Genomic DNA, 25,216 nt, shown 5'->3' on the forward strand with positions numbered 1-25,216 from the left:
AGCATACTAATACTTGAATGTCTCATGGATTCACATGGAATCCTTGTAGGTTTTAAAGAGGAAAGTCATTTAAAGTAGGTACTTACTACTTCATTAAATTCGTGTTTTTGTTTATTCATTACATTTAAATAATACTATATAATGTTTGTTTTCATTTTTTATCTAATGGAAAATAAATCATAACTTTATTTAAGTTATAGTCGAGTTATGAAAGACTGTATCAGTTAAAAATGATTATTTACTACTATGTAATGAACAAAATATAATGGAAACTCTTACATGTCGCGTACATTTTGATTATGTTAGGCTTTTTAATAATACATTAAGATAAATAATAATAAATGATACTCAATATTATTTGTTTATGTAAATAAATTAAAACAATGTTTTACATTTTTAGACCTAAGCTTGTTTGATAAATATCCTTACACACTAACTTACTAAAAAAGATTTTTTACAATTCCTTCACAATATTTAAAAATTCTTACATTTATTGATTTTTTCTTTGTGAAAACTATTTTATTTGGTAAAATTTATTATAAATATTTTTGTGATCAATGACAATAAAAGAAACTTTAATATTTTTCAAGCTCCGTATGTTGTAAAATAAAATTATTAAAAAAATGTTTTTATAAACATAACATATTTTTATATTCATGTGCATATTTGACTTTAATATTATGTTATATTGCGAGACTCAACATTTTTTCCAAATCAATGTATTAAAAAATAATAAGATTTATTTTATAATATGTATTTGGCACCCTAAAACATGGTGTCCAAAATACATGAATTAATACAATTTCTGATCTGCTCAATAGAATTATCATTTAATGTTATATTATTAATTATTTTTGGAAATTAGCTGTTTTAAGCATGTTTAATGTTGCACGATTATCATTAATTTAATAACTGTATTATTTGGTTAAATAAAAATTTAAAAATTCCGATATAAAAATGTATTCATATAAAAGCACCGGATGACAGCATCAGTGAAATTTAACATGGCAGATATTTTATAATATACTGAAATGCTTGGTTTCTTTAATGTATAGCATCATATTACTAATGAGGTTCTAGTCTTGGTGAAAAAAAAGTCAAAACTTTACCAATATAACGTAATATACCAAGTATGTAATTGCTCGAAAATTACGTCAGAAAACTTATCTTTGTTAAATAATTTCTTCAATTGCTTGTATAATATATCCGGTAATTTTTAACAGTAATATTGTAGTATACTTCAAATGATTCAGTAATAATATTATATGACATTGAACATTCGATAAAAATTTAAATAAGGCATCAAAATACATTTAACATCAATAAATTATTTATTTAATAAGTATATTATTATAACACTCACTTTGCTTATATTTTTACACACACACAAACCGATAAATAAATTATTAATTAACCGAAATTCACCATTCAAAAGCGAAGCGTTCCCTAATAAATTGACACACAGTTACACTCTTAGGCGGCCATTTTGTACAAAACCGATCGCCATTTTGTTATCGTTTCCAGTTCGTTCGCACCATTTTGAGTTCACGTAGGTGGCGCTGCATTATTGTCGTAACCTTTGACCAATGTCTCTATGATAAACTTAATGGTAACTTTGTAAATGCTCTCAACGTTTGGCGTATAGCGATCACCGAGCGTCGTTTCGACTGCTTCCAAAAATGGCTTCTCGATACGCTGAAAAGAGAGAAAGAAACCATTATTAGTGTAATCAATTATTAATGAATTTTTATTTAATTACAAAGTCAATGGCAATTTTTAACATACGAGTTATAGTTGTTGCATATAATTGTGCTCTCCACATGGAGTATATTGACTCTTATAATATGCACTAATATCTACGACATTTGATTTGTGTGGAGAAAAATGGTTTTGGGGGGACGGTCTATTTGGAAAAATATCAATAATTTTATATTTAAGGCGGCAGGAGGGGGCGGGGTTAACAAAATCTACCAGGTACCATTGACTTTCGAATTTATCCCGCCAAAAACTTATGGCTTTTCGTCATTTCAATAGCGGACTCTCGCAATTTTTCCACGTTACTACTCAGACACTTTTTAGTCTAGTTATTAGCACCTAGCCTGCAGCTATAACTATACCTACGCGCTATAGTCACCTGTCGTATCCACAAGTGACTATCGAATGCGCATGGCATAACAACCATACTTTTTAGAATTGTTAATATCCATTTGTGTCATCCATGCTGTCTTGTCTTTTAAACATGCCGCATTACAGTATTAAAGCAAACATTAGATGTCCCAAATAGTTGCACCAATTTATGAGTACTACGAATTTTGCGTGTCATGTAATGCCGAGAGAAGGCTTTTTTGACAAAATTGGACTTAAAACACCTTTAGGTATAGATGTGTATCTTTATGGCTAGTTTTATATATAAAAAAAAACTATACTGATTTTGAACAAAACTGACCTTAAACTTTCCAAAGGCTCTGCAGCGAATGACAAAACAATGACACGAGTGTGCTTTAGTATTCGAAAAGCTTAGTTACAGACAGTATGCCTCAAGCATTGTCCAAGAATTGAAAAGTTTAGGCAGTTTCGTGACAAAAGTTGCAATGGTGTTATCAGAAAGTTTACTCAGGCTGTGGCATAATCCTTTACTCTGTATTCATGCTATCAACTTACTGACTTTTTGAAAATCTTATTTACAAAGTGAAGCTCTAAGCAAAATAGTTGCTTTGGTATTACTCTCCTAATGGTGTTGACTTCATATCAGTTACGCTTCTTTACTCACAGTATAGTATTACCAAAAAGCTCTATATTAAATTTGCTATGTTTCATAATGTTAAGTTATTGCGCAGTTATTCAGTTCTAAAGATTGGAATTTATGTAAAATATTTCAAACAATAAAATTGTTAAGTTGATAAATGTATACCGTTTGAATAAAATAGTCTTCTTGAAATGAAACTTTATAACGCGTAGGTAGTTACATGAAATTTTCAAGAAAGTGTTTTATTGATCTGTAATATAAAACCGACATTATTTACTTGAGAAATGAAATAAAAATAAAGGACAGATTTGATACATATATACTTCGATTAGTCGTTTGCTACATTCCGCCCCTGGATGATTAATAATTTTATCTAATTTAACATAGAAGAAAAATATTATTGTAGACGCAAACCAATTGGATTCAAGTCATTTAAATAATGATTATAATATAGAAGATACCTATTAGATACCCATATTACTACACCTAAGTACATATTATATGAAGATGAAAATCCGAAATGGATAGGAAAATAAAAATACAATTTACAATATTATGATGTAACAATTATTAATTTTCGTCATACATACATACATATATACATACATACGAAAAAACGTATTTGTAACACAATTTATGATTCTCAGCTAATTCTTATTAACGGATTAATGGCGATATGGATGTGGGAATGGGAGGTTTCTTTTATAGAATAGCCTAAGTAAATTTACGTACGAAATATGTACATATCCAATTTCTGGCAAATCGAACGTGTGTCATTATGTCCTTAAAATGCAGTCCTTCCTTTCTCCTTGCAATAGTGAGAAATTCAAATTACATTATTTTGTATTCAAGAGTCATATCCGACACGTTTCTATATTAAAATATCAGTATGGATACTAGTTGAGTCAGGGAAGGGATACAAGCTTGAATCCTTTCTCGGTCCAAGATATTCTTTTAAAAACAATTATAAACCATATATATTTATAAAAAGTCTATGCCTTTTATGGTAATAAGATTGCTGACCTCTGATTGTTCGTTAATAATTAATTTATAAGCAAAAAATTTATAATGAGGATTGTAATATAGAAAAGTAGAAATACGTAGTAATCGACAGTAAAAAAAAAGCTCCCGAGTGAAGTAAAATTATAACGTAAAAAAAATATTGTGCAAACGTTTCGATTATAAAAGCTAGTAGGTGCTTAACGTAAAAAATATACAAAACATTTTGTGTATACAGCTTAGCTTTTCTGGTTTACGATTTATTCGGAATGTTTTTGTGCAAACAAGTTTTCCCTCCGTAATTTGCGAGACGGTACGTATACTTACTTACTGGTACATAACTGTCATCATCAACATGAACAAAAGAACTTTGGATTGCTCCCGCGACAAATGAAAGAATAAATGTCAAAGTAGTATACTAAAAAGAACAAAAAAAAGAAAACACGAAAAACTCTTTCACTACGTCACAAAGTTTGCGACATTTATGTCGTTGGGTTTTGAACATTTTCATCGGATTTCTTCAGCATTTAAGAAATTAAAAAAATAACAGCTCTCATACTTAATGCGCCCGTCCCTCACACAACAGTAGAAGTTTTTGTTATTTTCTATAGTCACAATACTCCAAATATCTCATATCTTTTATGTTTTCGGCAACGGAAATCCTTACCAACGGGCCCCAATCCTTCACGTGGTCCAGTGGTGTTAATCTTCAGAAATGTTTATTCGTCAATACTCAATTTACAATTACATGGTGTATAAATAAAAGAGAAAGAACTCAATAGAGTTCGATCTACAGTGAAACAACTCGGTGAGCAGAGCTGTTGTTTGAACAAGTTGAATGATTCGAGTTGAATGAATCCAAGGATTATTTACAATAGTATTAATATGAAATAGTAAGTAAGTAATATTAGTGACGCTTAGTTCATGTACAAGAGTTTATATGTGTGTAGTAACACAGCTCGATAGGGTGGATAAATTGGGGTTGATCAATAATATAATATTGAGCAGGTACATTGTCATAGTCGAAATCACACCGATCGAATATTCTTAACAATAGTTATTTACGTAGGGTAAGTTATGGTGTCGATGAGTTAATGGCCCACATGCTCGTCGTAGGCCAAAATTGAGTTTTTATTGTATTTTCAAACCATGATCCTGGACACTCCTTAAACATTGTAGATAATCTATTTATATAATTTTGAAGCCTTATTATCCCTCATATTTATTTTAAACATTTGATGACTGCATAAAGTATTTTTGTTACATAAAATAGTATTCTTTTAAACCTCTCGCTCTAATGTTTTAGAATATAGTCATATTTCGGTACATAACTAATGAAAATGAAAGAGTTGACTGGGGGCAGCATTCATTTTTATCAGAGAGACCCATATTATGAAGAGGGGTGAAAGTCTTAGTCGCTAAAAAGATGAAAAAAAAAATTACGATCCTCAGCCATGAGGGAACAAGTAAGAAGAAGCATAGCTAAAATTAAATGAATTTTGCCAATAATATCTCTTTCAAGGGCCAAGATACGCGGCGCGATGACTCGGATACTAGGTCGGTTAGTTTTTTTCCAGATGTGCATTGAATGGTCTATACAAAACCTATCGAATATCGTCGCCAACGTTGTGCAAACGCAGCAACTTGTAAGACCATTTTACACGAGTAGATAAAACGGAGTCAATTACAGACTACTAACCGCACCATTAAAATGACCTATAGATTTATAATATGCTTGTCTAGACGAACGTTTTGACGGCCGCAGGGGGAGACGTTTGAAAAGCGGACGGCGGTCGGAACGTATCTGGAGGCGTTAGCTAACGGTTGCCCGCTGTGCTTTTTACTACTACATCGTGCACAGTATTTTATACACAACCGCACAAACCGTGGCTTTTCACCTGCTCGTATGCGCACAAATATTGTCTAGTTCTGTACATAGAAATTTTGAAGAAAGTAGTATGCAATACTTGATTTTTGGTTTCCTTAATGACCAACATTGTATTACACATTCTTTATAGACTCACTACACACAAGACAAAAGTTGTCACGTTGTTATAAGTATTTAAGTGTATTTAAGTCTTCACATTTTCGATTTAAAATATTATAGGTGGGAAAATAGTACTAGGGGGGTTCACCTAGCATCAACCATTGTCTCATTAATTTAAAACAAATCAAATCGAATTAGAATAATATTATTTTCTTCATTCTGTATAACTGTCTACTTTTTATTTCGGATGAAGCTGCAACTACCTAGTAGTACGTAACAAACGGTGCATTTTTTTCGAATAAGTAAATAATATCTATATTTAAAAAAAGAAAATTCAGTATGTAATAATTATTGTTTTACATTTTAAATCTGTATACATTTACCATCATTTCCTTCGTTCATAAGTTTTCAAATAGTCTGTTCACAAAACCACGAAAAATAAAATAAAACATAATAATTTATCTTAATCTCGGCTAACTTTTGTCAGTTTATATCTTTTTTAGGTTGTCACTTTCCGGGTTTTTAATGCATTGTTTTTCTTTTCAAACTATTTGTTTTTATAGCGTGTTTTCACGTCCGATTGACGTTGACATATTTTCATATATCCAGCAATACGTCATAAAAAGTTTTTTTACACAAAAATATTGTATACAATAAACTTGACGATCAACGAATTAATTATTATAATTTTGCAGATAACAGATTTCTTTTGAATTCAGATCATTGGGCGACATTTTTTTATTTATAGAATTTATTTTTATTTTTTGTGGAATTCCCAGCCGCGTTCTGACGTAAAAGTTATGCCACGAGTCAAAGATTATCATTGGTCCAATTAATATACTGTTTTGATGTCAAGCCGAGATAATTTAGCGATTAAATCTATTTTTGTTACCATGTGTATTTTCTCAGAAAGAGATTTTTTCGTCATTCTACTATATTGAATTTTGTTTAAGTAGTATGATTTTTTTAGTACGATCAAATATCTTATACTAGGTACCTATAATCTAAAAAAATATGTGATGAGGAGTTTTAAATATTTTAGTGCATTTAGTTGTTAGAGAAAAGAAAATTCAGATGCTCAAATGCTTTTTACGAAGACTCATGTACTATTTGATACCCCTTCTGTGCTGGATCCGAGTGAGGATGCTCAGGATTTTTTGCAAGCCGAGAGTGAGTGCATCGAAAACTTCGTAACACCAATGATAAAAGGCAGTATCAGATACTTAGGTTAAAGATATATACATTTTTTTATAATCAATTAGGAATTGAACTGACTGATCGTTTCTTTCACATTTTCTTCAAAACTTACTGTTTCTCGGTTTTTTTTTCAAGTAAAAAAAGATCTGCAACATAATTGAGTGGATAGATCAAAAGCAAAAAGGCTTAAGTATCTCCATCACTCACACATTTAAATATTGACACAGCTTTAAGGAGTTTTTAAGTATATTATATATTTCTTTTTATTTCTAAGTATAAAGTTATTTGGTCCAGGTTGAATATTTCAAAGAGTGATTGCTGTGTATTTATAAAATGGAGATAGCCTATTTTGTTTATTACATAATAATCACCCAATTGTTTTTATTGACGCGACTCAAAACTATTGGGTATAGCATGTAAAGGATGAATACTGTCTGGAGAAGTACCAACCCCAATGGAGTGGGACTTTAACAAAAAGATGAAGAAAAATGAAGTATATTTCTAAGTAAATACTTCATAATCGCTTAAAAAAGAATCTTCGCCACTGCTATATTGCATAATATTATGAATATTATCTTCTAAGGATTTTCATCTATGTATAACACTTGCGTGTTGAATAGACTTTATGACTTTCAAGGGGTGATTATTCAGCAACCCTGCCTGAGATAGATACCTGACTCAGCTTGGGGTATGCAAAATACACCCTCTTGCGGCTTATTGGTAAGATACGTCACATAAATAATAAATAAATTGTTCGCAGATATCAGACATACAAATACGTTTACCTATGCATAATACCTAAAATAATGAAATCGTATCTATATATAGATATATTTTTAAAAGAAAATTAATACAGTTGACTTGCAGAAGATACTCGTGTTAGTAGCTTATTGGCTAAAGCACTTAGCTGACAACCGATATAATATATAAATTCAAATCCCACTCAGTATAATAGTTTTTATAATATTGACTGGGCCGATTATGATCCCAATCCTATTCTTAAACCCGCAAAAATATGTCACACCAACTATCCTTATTATTATTGTCACCCGGGCACTGAACAATTACGGGTCATCATCAGATTATTTTAGTAGACAACGAGAGAGTCAACTTACTACAGTGTGGCCGTTGTTTAAGTAAGAACTCAATACGAGTCTCCGTACGAGCTTAGTAAATCAAAACATCTATTCAAGCTGTGTTACCGTTACAGGTCTGATCATTAATTATTCTAACGTCATCATCATTCATTAACCCAATCGAGGGTGACACTCCAGAACTATTTACCTACTAGTGCGTGAGTGCATGAACAGGGACCAGTTCCAACGCGCGCCCGACCTCTCAATATCAAGAATCAGTGCCTGGTATCCTGTTTAAATCGCCCCCCTCCAGATCCGGAATCCACAATCATCCTTTAAAATTGCAGTACACAAAAGCTCAGCCAATATTTCTGAGGCTATTCATACATAGGTTATGGATTGTCAAAGAATATTGCCACATTCGTTAATTTTGTGCATGTATATTATATAAACAATACGTAAAAAATATAATGGTATATTTAAGGAAGTTGCAATAGCTCATCTATGAATATAATTTAGTAGGTGGGCACCTAAAATGTTATTAAAAGTACCAAAGCTAATTAGTATGCTCGATCCTAAACGTAACAAATGAGCCTCCACAGGTTGTATTATTTATTTTAGAAGAAATTGATGTTAGCCACTTGGTTAACCTATTAAGTCCATGTCATAAATTGCCTTTGCAAGATCCGAGGTTTGAACTCGAAACCCAAGACTTTATAAGCTGACACAATACTGTTGGACCGTCGTGGATACATGTTGATTAAAATTATAATTATGGTAGCCGATGATTATCGACTGAGTTTGAAAACATCCCCAGTTACGTATGTAGGTATTTCGAATTATTCGCAAGGATACTTGGTTAGGTAGCTCATTGATTATAATACTCACAGACAACCAAGTTAACCTTTTGTCCAAGATATTATACGATTTTCCGAGTTATGGATCAATAAATTACATCTCTATAAAATAATTACCTATATAAAATTTACAAATTATTTTGAGACGAGCTTTTAATCATTTAAAAAAAAACACACTCCAGAAAAATTGAGTACAAAACAGCGCGGTGTTGCATTGTAATATCTGGTATGCGGATGGCATGCATATTTTTGTCATGTTAGCTTATAATGAAGAGTAAATATTATATGTAGAGAAATAATATATCACGACTGCAGTCATGTAATTAGATCCTTGATCTGGATCAAAAAGCTACTAAGAATAATCAAATTATTGTGTATTATGGGGCGCATTGGCCAGAATGCCAGAATCAGTAATGCCACAATATTTTTTAGAGAATAAATAAATAAACCCTTTTTTCCGTCAAAACAACATTAGATTTGATGTTTTACTGTTAGCCTTACAGTGTTCTCAAGAAAAGCTGTTTTTCCAACGGTCGATGACATTTAAAGCTTTGCTTCGTGATACCAAAAGCTCCGTCTAGATATTATAAAAAAGATTTATCGATAAATGTTATTTTTTATTGTCAACCCCATTCCACGCAGACGATATAATTCGCGCTTTTTTTGAATTTGCAATTGAAATTAATAAATAATACATTTATAAGTATTCGATGTTTTTTTCCTAAGGATGAACTATCTAGTTATAACTGTTAAAAATGAATTAAAAATAAATAAATGTCGAAGGCATTTTTAAAAAAAATAAAAATAAACATAATATATTATTTATACCATAAAAATTATTATGATCTTTTTTCATCTTTTTATGGACACTGACAAACGACAACAAAAAATCCTATTATAAGAAAAAATAGAAACATCTCCAGTTTATTAATTTATTCAGTGTTCAAAGTCTCAGAGATTGATCAACAATAAAAGAGGACACTTCAAACGGTACACGGAAATAGAAATAATATGACTCGCTTGACCCAATGAGCAGATGAATTTGCAAAATGATTAGTTTCATTGAGGTGTGTATACAATTTTACAACTTGATAACCACAATTAATACTAGAAACATAACTCAAAAGTGTATGAATATAAACTGTCTTTTTAGAGATTATGTCAAAACAGTTCAATAATTTTACATAATATAAGAAAAAGGGTAGTTTAAAAATTGGGTTCTCATTTCACCAAAACTGAAAATACTGTCTTTTTACTTAGCAGGGCAGTATATAACAGGGAGGTCCAAGCAGCCTCTCATCATGCTGAGAGTGAAGAGAATATCGGACCTGCCTCAGACGTGCTACGGATAATTTAAGATAATTTTAATTCGGCTTGCCTTTTCTTCAAATCAATTGGATTCCGGCATCCTGAACAGCCGTTAAATATTATTCTACAGAATACTGGCATGACCTGGAAAGATGCAAGAAGGTTGCAAGTTTAGTGACAGAGATTATTGGAGGCACCGTGTGATATACATATTTAAAAATTAAAGAACGGAAGCGGATGTAGTTAAAGAAGAAAATGAACCCAAGAAAAATACTTAATAAAAAAGTGCAAGTAATTACCTCGGTAGATTAAATAATAAACCACTCATCCAGAAATCAGTCCACTTTAAAAAAAATTTGCAATGATTATTTTATGTGTGTGTGTGTTAATGCATGGCGATCAACCCTCGTGACTAGAGTCTGATCGCTCACAAAGGCATCCGAAATTCGTCTCGCGATAAATTATACAAAAAGTTACTTTTTTTCCTTTTCTTCGCTGATTATATCATTACGCCTATTTATTATTCTTCAAAAAGAATTACTTTGACAAACGCGAAAACAAAATTTACAGAATATTATAAGCCCGGGGCAAATATGTTTTTGAAATCGTAGATATTTCAAAATATAATATATCTTGAAAATATCACACAAAGTACAATTTTACAACTGAACAAATAACTCAATTTTGACGTTAACATAAAATACAAGCTTGTCAGTTAACACAAAAAATATATTTAAAATACGCGTTCAGTTAATCTATACGTAATTGGAGTATCTGGATATCTTTGTTACAACGTATTCTCCTTCTGTCGTGTCTTTGCAAGATACACGTCTAGACTCTTTCCAACCATGCCTTGACCACTGTTATGTTCTTGGCATTGGCTTCAAATATAGCATCGATGACGCAGCTAGTTGCAATAAGAGGACAGACCATCACATGTTTCGCAGTTTCCTCGGCGCCACATTCGTAACATAAAGGATCATCGGAGTATCTATTCTTCGTATTATTTTTGCTTCTAGTTACTTCGGTTTGTATCCAACCTCCAGGTGGAAGTTTCTGATCGAGCACCATTGGGAAGGCGCGTAGTCACACTTGTCGCTTTACAATTCTTTCCACCATAGACATATTCTGTGATCTCTTCGGATAACCTAAGTTATGTTTTCCTAGATTTTAAGTAAGATTACGATTATCGTAGTAGATACTATCATAGTAGATATTCATTGTACTTTGATGGCTACTAACTTCTCAACATCCGGTGGTGCAATTCCAGCCAGAACATAAACACAACAAGTTGTGAACAAGAACATAAAAAACTACTTCACCAATATTAATCAATTGTGTATAGATATCGTAAATCCCTAGTATAATGATAGCAAACCTTTTTAGCGTGTGCTAAATGTTTTCAAATATTAGTTATCGACTGTGACCTTCTGATGTGCTGAGCATTTTAATGAGGGAAAATTAAAAAAAAAAGTTTCACTTGCCACGGTGAACTGGATAGCTTGGAAGCTGGGTTTAGTTGTAAATAATAACAAACATAACCTTAAATGATAACAAATTTTAATGGCGGTGCTATCAGCTTAAATATAATATATAGGCGTACGGAAAGATGAAATATTATTGGAGTGTCCAGAAATTGTAAGCATAAAAATATAAATTTGTAAATCGTTCACGTGCCACCTCTGGCACGCGTACCATAGATTCACCAATCCTATTCTAGTATTACTGAGAAAGTATTAACCAACTTATGCCTTATGAACCCCCAATTGCCTACTTAGTTCCAAAAGTCACCCTTCGCTAGCTGAAACACATCAAACCTTGGTGACAGACGTGATCCCAAAAAGGCACTTCATGTAACTGGAACATTTTGTGCCATTGTAGCAAAACTTTTCGATATCTGTCAATCCAAGAAAAATAACCTACATGTTACTTAAAGGTATCAGAAAGAAATGATCCGACCTTGTGCTTTACATGATTTGAGGTCTAATTGCGAATAAATTTTAACTACATATAAATAGATATAAACCAGATGTTATACTATATATTTTTTAATTAAGTAGGTATATGCTTTTAAAATTGTACACAAGCAGCTATTTAAGATCTCAACAATACACTTTGAATACCTCCAAGTGACTCAAAGACTTAATTAACAGGAAAAGTGGATGCGGCTTACACCTTTCACTGGAGAAGTTTTAAAAGGCGACATTGTAATAAGAAAGCTCACTTACATTACAGTCAAGTACGAGCTTTTTATAGTGAGAATTTTTCCTCCCGGCGGCGAATAAAATGATTTTAAAAAAAAACAAGTAAACGAGATCTGCGTCATCTGTAGTACTCGCTTCTTGTTTAATTTTAAAAGGATTCTCGAGATTTTGCTTCTTATTACCCTTTTTGCGAGACAAAATATTAATTAATCCGTAATGCTTTGAACGTCATCGCAGAGCTTTTTTATATTATTTTAAGCGTACTGTGCTTTTTTCTCTGCCACGACAAAGACATTCTTCCGCGTTTTGACAAAGTGAATAATTAAGTAATACATTTTTCAACTAGATTATGATACAGAAAATATCAGAGAGCTTTTTGAAATATCTGACAATCAAAATAAAAAGCATACCGAAAACCTATACTTAAAATAATATAGCCTCATTATTTATTTTTTTATTTTATTTTTTATTTCTACCAATCGTATTGATCAGAAATTTATAACAGAAAAAATAAGATATTAGTTTATAAAGTAATCATCCCTACTGTATGCCACAAAGGTGAATCTTGAGTCATATAATTATACTGAGCTTATGATTATGTTTTAAACGAAGATCTTACGATGCATATCACCATCAACATAAATCTGTTAGAGGAAGGCATCCTTAAAGTTCTGCCACTCCTGTCAGTCCTGTACGTTGCGTTCTCGCGTACTTTTGCACAACTGAACTATTTCGTCGATCCAGTATTCTTTAGGTCTACTTTTCTACCCCTTGTGTATTTAGATTGGTCCAGCGATTGTCCTTTTATCGATTAATATATCCAGCTTATTACTATATAGATTTTTTTATTAAAGTTTATTGAATCGCATACTTTTGTTTCAGTGGTATGCTTAATGATGTAGATACCCGACGCATTGACTTATATCAAAGCCCCTTACGATAAAAAAAATTACAATCTAATTTTAATTTTCCAAATAAATCATTAAGAGAATTCCTTATTTTAATTTCGTATAAATTATTTAAAGATGATTTAACTGAGACAGTATCCTTTCTTGCAAACTACAGTACATAAATATATTATACAGCAGTAAACCTACCAATTTAGTATTTGGAAAATAGCTTTCAAGAATAAATTTATATTAAGACACGAAGAGAACGGAAGTAGGTGAATTACAATTAATAATAAAAGTACTTTTAAACAAAACCTTTTAAAATATATACCTACGTTCTACATATATAAACTTCCATTAATGTTTCACAAATACAGGATCTATGATCAAAGTATTATATTATTAAAGTAGTAATATTCGTAATTTCTACTTTTTTTAACTCTAAACAACGCATGACCTGCCTACTACTACGTGATGTCACTGGTGTTATATATTATATTCATTTACCAAAGTATAAATGCAGTAATCCTTTTATACTTTGGGTAATATTTTACACTCGGTTTGTCAGAAATATGCATTGTTTTTTAAATAATTACAAAGCATATTTAATAACTTTATGATTGGTTTTAACTCTTCAGAGGCACCATTTTAAATTTTATCACGAATCGATTGTATAATTTACGTCAAAGAAATGCGCCGCTGCCTTGTTTGTTACCTTCGCTTTCCAGTCATTTCGCGTTATGCTAGCATTTACCTCTACATACCACGTGCACGTTGTGCTACTCTAGCGCCCAGTCAGCGGCGCAATTTCATCCCATTCCATGACCGCTCTACAAAATGTAAATATATTTAACAAACATAATTATACTTGTGTTGTATTTTATACTACCACGTTTTAAATATTATCTAACCGTAAAGAAAATTAATAAATAAATATTTTTGTTTCACTTTGTCGATTTCACGTGCGACTCTAATTTCTTCGTGGAACGCGGTTTTTAAGATTACGGCTTTCAAAAATTTGAAGTAAGTATTTATTTTTAAAGCAGTCCTAAGTATTTACCGTCTTTGTTTTTAATAATTTTATTTTGGTGAACTTAAGCGAATTTAAATTTAGCTGGAGGGCTCATTTCAATTAAAATCGTAAATAAATTTCATTATTTACAAAATACGGATTCGCCCTTCCGATAAGCGTTTCTCTTAAAAATAAATTCATTCGTAAATTAATTGGACTGGCGACTGGTTTTGATTGAACTGTCTGTCATTATTTTTCGGAAAAGATGAATTATATAATATAATAACCTTCATTAGTAACAATGACCAACTATCATGGTAAAATAGTCTTTTGCTTATTCAATATTACGTTAATAATTTATTTTACTTTTATGTATAAATATCTATACAATCTGATACGTCATAATACTTAAAATAAATATACATAGTTAGCGACAAAATATTCTCGATAATCAACTATCATTCTCTAGTTTTCCATTACTCTAATAAATATAATAAAAATCAAAATAATAACGATTCCTAATAATATTAGATGGTGGGGGTTGCCTAATAAAGTTTAAAAAAAAAAGTGAATTAGCATGTTCGATCCTACGTAGAGTAGGTATACGGTCTTCCACAGTGCAGAGGTTGTACCAACACATTTTTTCTTTACGAAAAAATAATATTAGCCACTTGCTCAACCGATTGGGTCCCAACTCTGGATCTAAACACACCCTGAAAAACAATATGTGAATTTGCTAAATCCGGGACTCAAACACAAGACCCACAGCATTAATCTAATATAAGGATAACAGAATAATAAGATAGAAATATGAAAATCATTTGCGATAGACCTAGTTTTTGAAGTAGGGTTTGGTTTATTATGTTAGTCAATTAATTCAACGCTCAAATATTAAATGCTAGTTTTGTTTACGTAACATACTTGATACAAACGTAATTAATAAAAATCACACATTATTTCCACGTATTTAAGTATATTTCATATTTTTCCATACTCCAGGGTAAGCCAGTTCTCATTAATTAATACAGTAAGTTTCAAATTAGGATGCATTTTTGTTTCTCAGCTTTTAATATGTACATAAAAAAAGCTTCTTGTCGATCCTTTGACATACAATATAAGATTAAATTCATAATAATATATATTATAATATGTAAAATTAAAATAAGATAAATGATATACATTTAAAATTATTTTTGAACAGAAAGTATCCAGTAATCGGTATATTAGTCAAATAGCCAGTTAGATGAAACACTCAGAGTATAAATAAAATGTACTATTTAAATGATATGAAAGTAATCTTTTTTAATTATCTTGTTTGATTTCTTATAAGAATTTTTCCGGTAACAGCTGATAAAACACGTATTCGAAATGATATTTTAATGTATGGTTTAACACGTTAAAAGGGTGTTAAGTTGCCATGTCAAGGCGGTGGGTAGATCGTCGGGTGTTTTTGCGACATTTGTCAACATTAATCCGATACAATATAAATTAGTAGGAAGGTCTGCCATGTCCAGTGTTGAATAGATAACCAGAATTGAGTTATCAGAAGTGCTGTCGTGTTTTTGCAGAACGCAATTTGTCCAGGGCCATACTAAAAATAAATTAGTAAGTAAACCAAAACTGACTTTGCGTGCTCGCCAATCTTGAACCCAATTTCATTATCAGGGTTCAATCAAATTATCCAAACGAACGCTACTTATTTCAACGGTTTTTGTAAATTGGTTCTAGAACTTTTATGCTGACACCGCCCTCGTATTATATTGAGCATGATTATTCCAAATGAGCTAGCCGATAATATTTATATCAAATCATGAAGTAGTTTATTCTGCATAATAATATTATACATTCTACCAAAATACCATGACTACGTTAATAGTTAAGTCAACAATAAAAAATATTCATTTAACATATTTATTATAGTAAAATTTACAAAAAAAATATAGAATACATTTACGTTTGTGGTATAAAGCAGGTATACCCAACGCGTCAATCACGGGATGGATTTTGTTCAATCGATTTTTGAGTCGTAAAAATGTAAAAAAAGAGCATCAACTATTGTTTTATAATATAATTTTGTCGAGATTTTGAAGGAGAAGCATTTAACATTCATATTTTTTATATTTCCAGCTAACCTGAAAATCGTTTAAAAATTAACCTTGCCGAAGCCATCGTGACCGCTTTATATTACTTCTTTTACTCATGCAAGAGTTAGAGAAAGAGAATATATGAATCCCGCGCTTTAAATTGAGGCGTAATTTTCACGTGTCGTCCCACAGTAGCCTCCTTTTTACAATAGAAAAAAGTTTGAATCACCATTGAAGTTGAGTTATACCAAGAAACTTGCGGGCAATTAAAATATTTAAAGTAAATATTAGGTATAAATAATATGGTTTGAATTGGCCTTGAAATAACAGAATCTTTGATTTGAGCTGACCGATTACCGCACTTCATCAAGTCACAAAGAATGGTTTAGCTATTATAAGCAGCAGCGATTTTCTTTGACGCAATCAATTCGTTGCAAAATTTAAAAGGTGGGCTTGAAACAGTTCAAACCAGTCATATGCTAGTTAAATAATTATAAGCGTGTTTTTCGCAAATTGGGTACAAATATTATCGAAAATATCACAAATCCCTAAAACTAACATCAAAGTGGAACACAACATAACCGTTCACACCTATACGAATTTGTATACAAAACAAACATCAATGTCATATTTAATAATAATCATTTTAAGTAACAAGATAATAAGAAACAGAATATTGATATATCACTATGTACGGTTAGTACATGGAATTTATTTAATTTTATCGTGGGGGGAGGGGGCTCAAAATCACTCAATGCCTCAGGCCTCCGCATATCCAAAACATGCATCTTTACATACCGCGTTATGTTATTCTTAGGTTCATATTTCGCTTTTTAGACGACTATTTATCGTGAGATTACTGTCAAAAATTGGTAAGTTTCGAGATCACGTTATGGAATAATTTCAGTTTGAAGTTATGCCTTCTAAAATCATGTATAATGCTAATTTCTTTGTGCTTTATGTTCATGTTCTATAATATTATATCGGATGACGTTAATTTTTTTTTCTAGCATACATATTTATAATAGACAAATAATCCGTTGTTAACTAAAAATAACTAAATTATTGATTAAATAACTTTCTGCAGCAACCTCATAATATAATATAAATTACAGAAGCCTCAAAAACAAAATACAATATGTGAGCACTCTTATCATACTATAATTTGGTTTTAAGATAAAAATAGAATGTGCTTCATTGTTAGAATTTTATTTACTCTAGATTGAGAATGCTAGATAACTTCAGGGTTTGAAGAGCCTAAACAATTTACATCCAGGGTCAAATAAAGTTTAATTGTAAATGCGTACAAAACGAAAGTACCTAGGCACTCCGGGTAAAAGGATCCAGAAGAAGTAGGCTTTTTCTTTTTTTAAATACCAAGAGTAGAAGACCTTTTTTTGTATTGTAGTCAATTTGGTATTTACTTTTTGCGAGACAGTTAAATTAAATTGATGAAATTAGCTGACAATATAAAAGAAGAGTATCTCATTAAAGACGCATTAGAATACTTTTTCATTTCTGTAACTCAGAGCCAGTATGTCGTATCTCCTATTTAACAAAACATGAGTTCAGTACAGATTATTTACCTAAAGAATCATAATTTTCAGGGCCGATTCACTTTTTTAAGACTATTCATAAGATAAACCTAATCCTATAAAAACTACTTAGATATAAAGCAGTTAAAACATCTTAACTTGTGTTTTCTTGAAAGTGTTTTTGGTAGACTGGATGTCAAGGTCAGATATTTATACGCTTGCATATAATATGAGAAAAAAAATGTTCAGTTGAGGTATCAAAGGTTGATATGACTTTAGTGGGGTATGCCTGATGCCAGATCAGGTATGCTTCCATTTTAAGTGTTGAGTATGTTGACTATCCATGATAGCTCTGCCAACAAATTGACACGAACAAAAACGCCGACCTTCAGTTAGTGTTTATGGCAGAGTATGGTTTAACGACATAACTATACAAATCTAGCCTTGTAGTCAATTCTACTTCTCAAATAGCCGTGCGACAACCTCACGACGAGGTACAAACAGAATATATAAGTCCCATGGTCCTAAACTATGGAAGAAGCAGAGAAGAAATGGTCGAAAAAGACCATGAACAGGTAACCAGTAGCGTAATCGTTTAGTATTAGGAAGTAAAATGTATGTTGTTAACCTTTTCTTTGTAAAATGTAATAAAATTTTACGTAAAAAATTTCGCCTCGGAGAATCGAGACTGTTCAAGTGTAATTGGAACGCTGTGACCGCAGACCTCGAAATGACACGCCATGAAATTTCAAATCGATCTATTTCGGAAATAATTTCCGGGAAATCTCCATTAAACTTAGAAAATAAGTTATGGGAGAGATTGTTTACGTAAAATTAAGCAGGTACATGCTTCAATAACTTTTATAGCTATAATGGAAGTGTATGAAAATTGGAAAAGAAAATTGAATATTTATAAATTTATATACTGTATAATTGTAAATAAAGAATTTTAATACTAATTTTATCAATACAAGATAGGAGTTAACTACCGTTATAAAAATATTGTAAACGCGTATCTATATCTATAGACGCGTAATTATAATTATAGATTTTGTTAATGCTATAACTTGCTGACTATAATGAATATTGTAAAAGTAACAATTGGAAAAACTTGAGATTCTGGTATAGATGGGTTTCTACCCATAAACAATAATAAATCTTAATTGCCTCCTAAGTAATAAAAGAATCAAATACTGCGACTAAAAACACAAACTGGCGCGTGACCTTGAACCTTAACTGAATTCTGTTCGACTAGAATTTACGGCCCGGCTGTGTTGAGTTGCCGGATAAAAATAGATTCAAGGTTACGTTTAGATTACTATGGAAAAGCCACTATTAAGGACGAAATAAATTTGTAGTCGCTTGTAAATAACATCTTGTTAGGATTAAGCATTTATATATTTAAGTTGAAATGTTAAGTATAATATTATAGTGTTTTCACGTAATAATGTTCGTCCGAAAGGTAAATATCGAATGAAACGTTTTCTGCGGCTCCAAATAGTTTTATTAAAACTTAGTAAAATTCTATTGGCCTAAAAAGGCCAAGAGTGGTGGAAAGGACTAGTACGTGGGTGTCGACCTTTCGTTTTGACATTTTAAGTTTAAAGACTGCCATTCCCTTATTTAGTACCCGAATACTTATTCCGATACCTCGATGGAAAGCTAGAAACTTTCCCCTTCGTTCGAACACGAAAAATCATATAAAACCAACTATTTTGCTTACGTCACCGCTACGGCGTATTTAAGGGACATGTTCTAGAGGGTGCTTAAAACACCCCTATTAAGTCTTAATTTTGCGGAAATAAAGTAGAGTAAATTTAACCCGATTTAATTAGAAGATATCTCTATTAGAAAGTTACCAGGAACGGGAGATATACGTAAATTTATCCCGTGAGAGAAAGATATACATCTGCTATCCCTTACGGACTGTTTCCTGTTAAACCTCCATCCCGAGGGTATAAAAGGTGACATCCTTTTTCCGTAAAATCATTAGTTTCTACACTTCTCACCAGCGATCTCCTACTAAGCAGCAGTCCTTCCGCGGATACGAGATACGGTTCTCAGTAACATTCGTGAAATTTACCTACAATAAGTCCCCATCGACGGGCAAAAAGTAACGCGAATATCTCGTATCTGCCGGTCGTGACGTGTGCCGCAAAACGTAGCGCGAATAACACGTATCTGTCGGTAGTGACGTCGACCGCTAAAACGTAGCTCGAATACCACGTATCTGTCGATAGTAACGCGCTCGCGGAGTAATTTCATTTTTTATTACTCATCATACGAGGTGACGTAATCGGGATAAATTACGTGATCGGATTTGTTTTATAAAAACAAATTAATAAACTCAGTTTGTAATAATAAATTTTACAAATCTTTTTTCGGAATTATAAAATAAATTTTTGAAACTTTATTAAGTAAACATAATTATAAAATAAACTTTTGTAAACAAATTCATAAACATAAAAACAAATTTTAGTAAATAAATTTGTAAACATTAAGCAAACCTTCTGTAAACAAGTCTGTAATCACAAATAAATATTTGTAAATACACTGTGAATATAAATAAACTTTATAAACAACAATAAAATAATTCTATTCTTTTTTATAAACCTAATACTGTGTGACCAAAGAATAATTTATATTTTCTTTCTTATGGGAAAATATTTCATGAATTAAAAATATCCAAAGAATATCTGCGTATACATTCTCTGAATTAGGTGTGACTTTTCGGGAATTTGTGAAAGATTTCACAGAGATCCTATAGTGAACAAATAAATAGTTTGCTGATACTTTAATGAGATTTAATTACGGGAACAATGACAGTTAACCTTATTGTGTGACCGTGAACTCTAGTACCTGAATAAATTCGGCACCACACCAGCTGAGAGTTTTATTCGGGAATTCAAAAGTTGTGATACTACAAAGGAGATCCACCTCTCCTAATTCATCACTAGTCTCCTCAGTGACGGCCCGGTAGCATTATTGAGCTAGCCGTGAGCCGGGTCATGTCATTATGGCGCCCAAATGCGTGCGGCATCTTCAGGTTGCGAAAACCTGAACGATCCTACAACTAAGATCTACTAAAAGATTTTAAAAACAATATATTGTGAAGTGTATCAATGAATTGTGGTTACCTGAGAGGTTTTAAGAACCTTATACCGGAGCTACAAGAGCGATCTACCTCAACTTTATAAATGTGAGTACAATGAAATAAAGTGTAACTCGCATTAACGAGGAACCAGTGATGAATACTTTTGAAAAATATAATTTGGAGAAGAATATATACGTAAAGGCAACTATATATAGAATACTTTTCTTGATTTACTTGGAAAAGGAAAGAATAAATAAAATAAATACTTTTGGTAATTTATTAGAGTCAGATACCGACATTAAGCAAAAGTATGTCGATGAGACTATCCAAAGGATCTCTCTGACCCTTTTAAGCCATAAAGAAAGTATAAAAATAAATTGTGTTACTCACCGTAACAGAAATAATAGAATTAAGAATAAAATGCACAATAAAAATTTCGTGTGAATTTTTAAGCTTTTTTCTAATATAAAGTTGAGTACCATACAAGTATAGGTACAAGGACCCAGACAAAGAAAAAATTTTTTGAAAAAAATAAATTTATACTACTTTGTATATTAAAATCTCGATAATTATCATAACTACCGTGACGTCATGGGTATAGGTACATGAAGGCCTGTACCTATTACAATATAAGATTTTAAACGGAGAAGATTGGACGCTTGTAACAGGAGTTGCAAGCCTTCAGGGTTATCAGCGACAAGCAGCGCATGCCCTCAAAATACTTTAAACGTCGATTGCGGACGAACGGGTGGTCGTAGGAAGCTGAAAACCGGCGCAATCGATAGCTGAATTTTTATATGAATTTACGGTCGAAGGTCCGCTTCTTCCAACTCCAGGGGACGGAGGAATTCGAAGAAATTATGCCGAACCCTGTTCCGGGTCCGAGTGTAGAAGAAGACTTCATATTGGAAGAAGGCTTGCAAAACGCGCAAGTATTCCCCGAAGAGGATTCATTTTTGCAAGTAAGCACGTCGGATCCCAAACAAAAAATGGCACCACCAGAACCAGCCGTGTGTACCCCGTGCCATGTTAAGCCGGAACTCCATTCCACCTATGAGGGTAGCCCAAAGCAGAGCGTTGAACTTTTTCTCCGACGCTGCAGAGAATATTGCGAAGCTGTGAAGTACCCAGCTGAGAGTTGGACAGAGTTGGCTATGCGTCAGCTCAGAGGAGAGGCCAAGACTTGGGCCAAGAATATTGACACATCGGACAGTTGGCGGTCGTTTAGTAACGACCTGAAAGAGCACTTCGAATCACCTTCAAGGCGTCGTGCTCAACGAACGGAGCTCGAACATAAAGAGCAAGGACCTCAAGAGGGAGCTTATGGTTTCCTCCTGAAGAAGATGGAGTTAGCCGAGGTACTCCTTCCAGAGATGAAGTCGGAAACCCTGGCTTCGACCTTTTATGACCTACTCACTGTGAGCGATCAGATAAGGGTTAATCAAGAGAAATGGAAGACGATGGACGAGCTGCTTGAAGTAGCTCATACACTTCGACCATTGAAATCGGCATTGGCTTCCGTGCCATCTCCAGCAAATGCCGTCAAGGCGAATAATGAAAAGAGGCCCGCTCAGCAAAATACTTGGCGCGAGAAGCCGCGTTCGGTACAAGAGACTAACATGAAATCTGATAAGACCACGGAGGCTGTTGATAAAAGGCCTCCACGGCAATCAGACCAGCAAAACGATTCGGAAAGACCTGCGTACCGCCCACGTCCTCGCGTTGAAGAGCGAGGCAGTGCCAGACAAAGGCGTTGTCAACATTGTCCTGGCTTCCATGAAAACAAGGATTGCCCAGACAGGCAAGCAGCTCAGCAGACCAGAAAGGAGCCATGAAGACGGCTCGCGGACCGGGTTGATCGTCGATGGCTCCAAGACGACGAACACTGGCGGACCGCCGAAGAGAAGACTCAAGAAGGTGACACGTACGTTCCTCGAACGCCGTTCAGCCGAGTTCTAGCTAGTGACATAGACGCTCTTCTGGCGAATAGGGTTAACTGTGAAAGTGAACTGAAGGACACCCTTCCGGTGAAATCATTTAACCCTAAGGTTCACTGTGAGGTCGAAGCTGGCCCCAGTAACCAAGTTAATCTTTGTACAGTTCCTCTTGTAAAGGATAGCAGCGTAAGACCGGAGAAATATCGCAAACGCGATATTAAGAATTCTGCTAGTAAAATAGTAGGAAAATTTAATAAAAAGAATAGCGGTAAGACGTTGTCCAATGTTGAGACTTCGCGAGCTAATAATTCTTTTACCGGCGGCGAAATAGAATATAAAAAGTTTTTAGATAAATTAGAATTAGGGAGTTATGAAATAAATGTTGGCGGCAAGGAAGAAGGTTATCAAGATAAGCAGTTAAAGACAGCAAGCAGTGGATGCGGCGAAGGCGTAAGCAGTGGCGCTCTTGGTGTGCTGAGAACATCGGCAAACGTAAGTAACTGTAGCTTCGTCGATACTGACGACAGATCTCTTGTAACAAATAATTTAACGAATTATTGTGCTTCCGCTAACCATTTGTGTAAAAATATTAATAGTACTAACTATACTAAAGCCGAAGCTGGCAGTTTACTTGAAATTAATAGCGATGTATGTAGTTTAGATAGTCGATCGTCGTTGCAATCGAGCAACGAAACTTTAGGAAGGGACTCACCTTTTAAATTAGCGAACAGACCCCACGAGGCTGACGTTAAGAATATTATTAGGAAGAGTCGAACTAATCGTCGACTACAAAACATTAATACCTTCGGTAAATTAAGGCGAAATAAACTTAATGAAGAAGAGCTCATAGCATTAGATGACTATAATCGTTATCTTAAACAAAAATCAAGTAAATGTAAGTCCTTTAGTATTAAGAATGTTAAAAATAAGTTACGTAAGCTTAATAGGATTAATTTTGATAGCGTTAAGTTTGAACTAAGAAACATGAACTTAATGTATATAGATAAAGCTAGATATAGTGACGAAAGAGTTGTTGTGTATGATCATCGTCTCAAAGGCGGTGATATACTCAATAACGGAGAACAAGAGTTATGGGACTCAGCTACGGTTGCCCATAACCAACAAAGCAAAATATCTACGGGTTTTCTCGGTTCTGTAAATATTTTAGATCCTAGGGACAGGTGTAGTCGGGGACAGAATTTTGCGGCGTGTCAAAAGACACTACCATCTGTAACGACTGCAGACCGTCCAAATAGCGTAGTCAGAAGTACGTGGACAATTGTAGGTAGTACGTTGGATGCGTCGGGTGAAGAGAAATTGCCAACTACTGCAATTGCACGTAATAAAAATAGTTTACCTCCTAAAGATTTAAATATTAAATTTGATAAAAATGTTAGTAATAAGAGTCTTTTAAATACTAGTATTAATTTGATATATATGATTATGATAAGCGTGATATACATATCGGTGATAAGTGTGATATATTTTAAATTAATAGCGAAGAGAGTGTTGCTAGTTAAGGCGTGGGGAAGCGCATGGCTTCCACGCTAAGTCCTTTACTAGTATTCGGAGCTGCGGTGCGAAATAGTTTGAAAAGCATCTGGCTAATGAAAGAGCAGACGACCCGGTGGTATCACTTACGCCGCTTTCCACAGCTACCAACGACAGAGACGAGGGAGTGCACGCCCTGTCAGAACGTCGTATGGATGCGCAGGAATGTGCGCGGGAAGAACTACTGGCGAGTTCAGGAACGGATTCCGAGCTTAGCGATGGAGAAGCTGAAGTGGAAAGAATTGTTGACTCGACAATATCTAATGAAGAGAGGATCCTTGGCGAGAGGCTGGATGCGTTGGACGCAGTCTTACAAGACGCCCCCATCAAGATAGCGCCCCCCAAGAGAGAATTTAGGAGAGTGGGACGGTTGGGAGGGCGGCGCCCTGCGAGGACCAACTTCCCAACGCCCTGGAGCAAAGATCAAGGTACTACCCTTGGCGAGAGGCTGGATGCGTTGGACGCAGTCTTGCAAGACGCCCCCATCAAGATAGCGCCCCCCAAGAGAGAATTTAGGAGAGTGGGACGGTTGGGAGGGCGGCGCCCTGCGAGGACCAACTTCCCAACGCCCTGGAGCAAAGATCAAGGTACTACCTTTGGCGAGTGGCGGGATGCGTTGGACGCTGTCTTACGAGACGCCCCCATCCGGAATGCGCCCCCCAAACGTCAGTATCAGCGTATAGGCCGATCAGGTAAGCGTCGCTCAAAGCGATCGCTACCGCCATCGCCTGTAAGCTAA

General features: G+C 33.6%; 1 protein-coding gene across 1 annotated transcript in view; it reads right to left on the reverse strand.

Annotated features, from left to right (window-relative positions):
* Positions 1-856: 856 nt before the first annotated feature.
* The window catches only part of LOC147070920 (neuroglobin-like), a 258,925-nt gene continuing 234,565 nt past the window's right edge, over positions 857-25,216 (reverse strand). Inside the window, exon 5 of the mRNA XM_085948906.1 lies at positions 857-1,695. Coding sequence (XP_085805032.1) covers positions 1,546-1,695 — 150 coding nt within the window. The 3' untranslated portion in view covers positions 857-1,545. The remainder of the gene's footprint in view (positions 1,696-25,216) is intronic.

The sequence above is a fragment of the Rhyacophila brunnea genome, unplaced genomic scaffold (assembly GCF_057557595.1).
Source record: "Rhyacophila brunnea isolate RB1 unplaced genomic scaffold, BYU_Rbru_1.0 scaffold_21, whole genome shotgun sequence".
Classification (NCBI taxonomy): domain Eukaryota; kingdom Metazoa; phylum Arthropoda; class Insecta; order Trichoptera; family Rhyacophilidae; genus Rhyacophila; species Rhyacophila brunnea.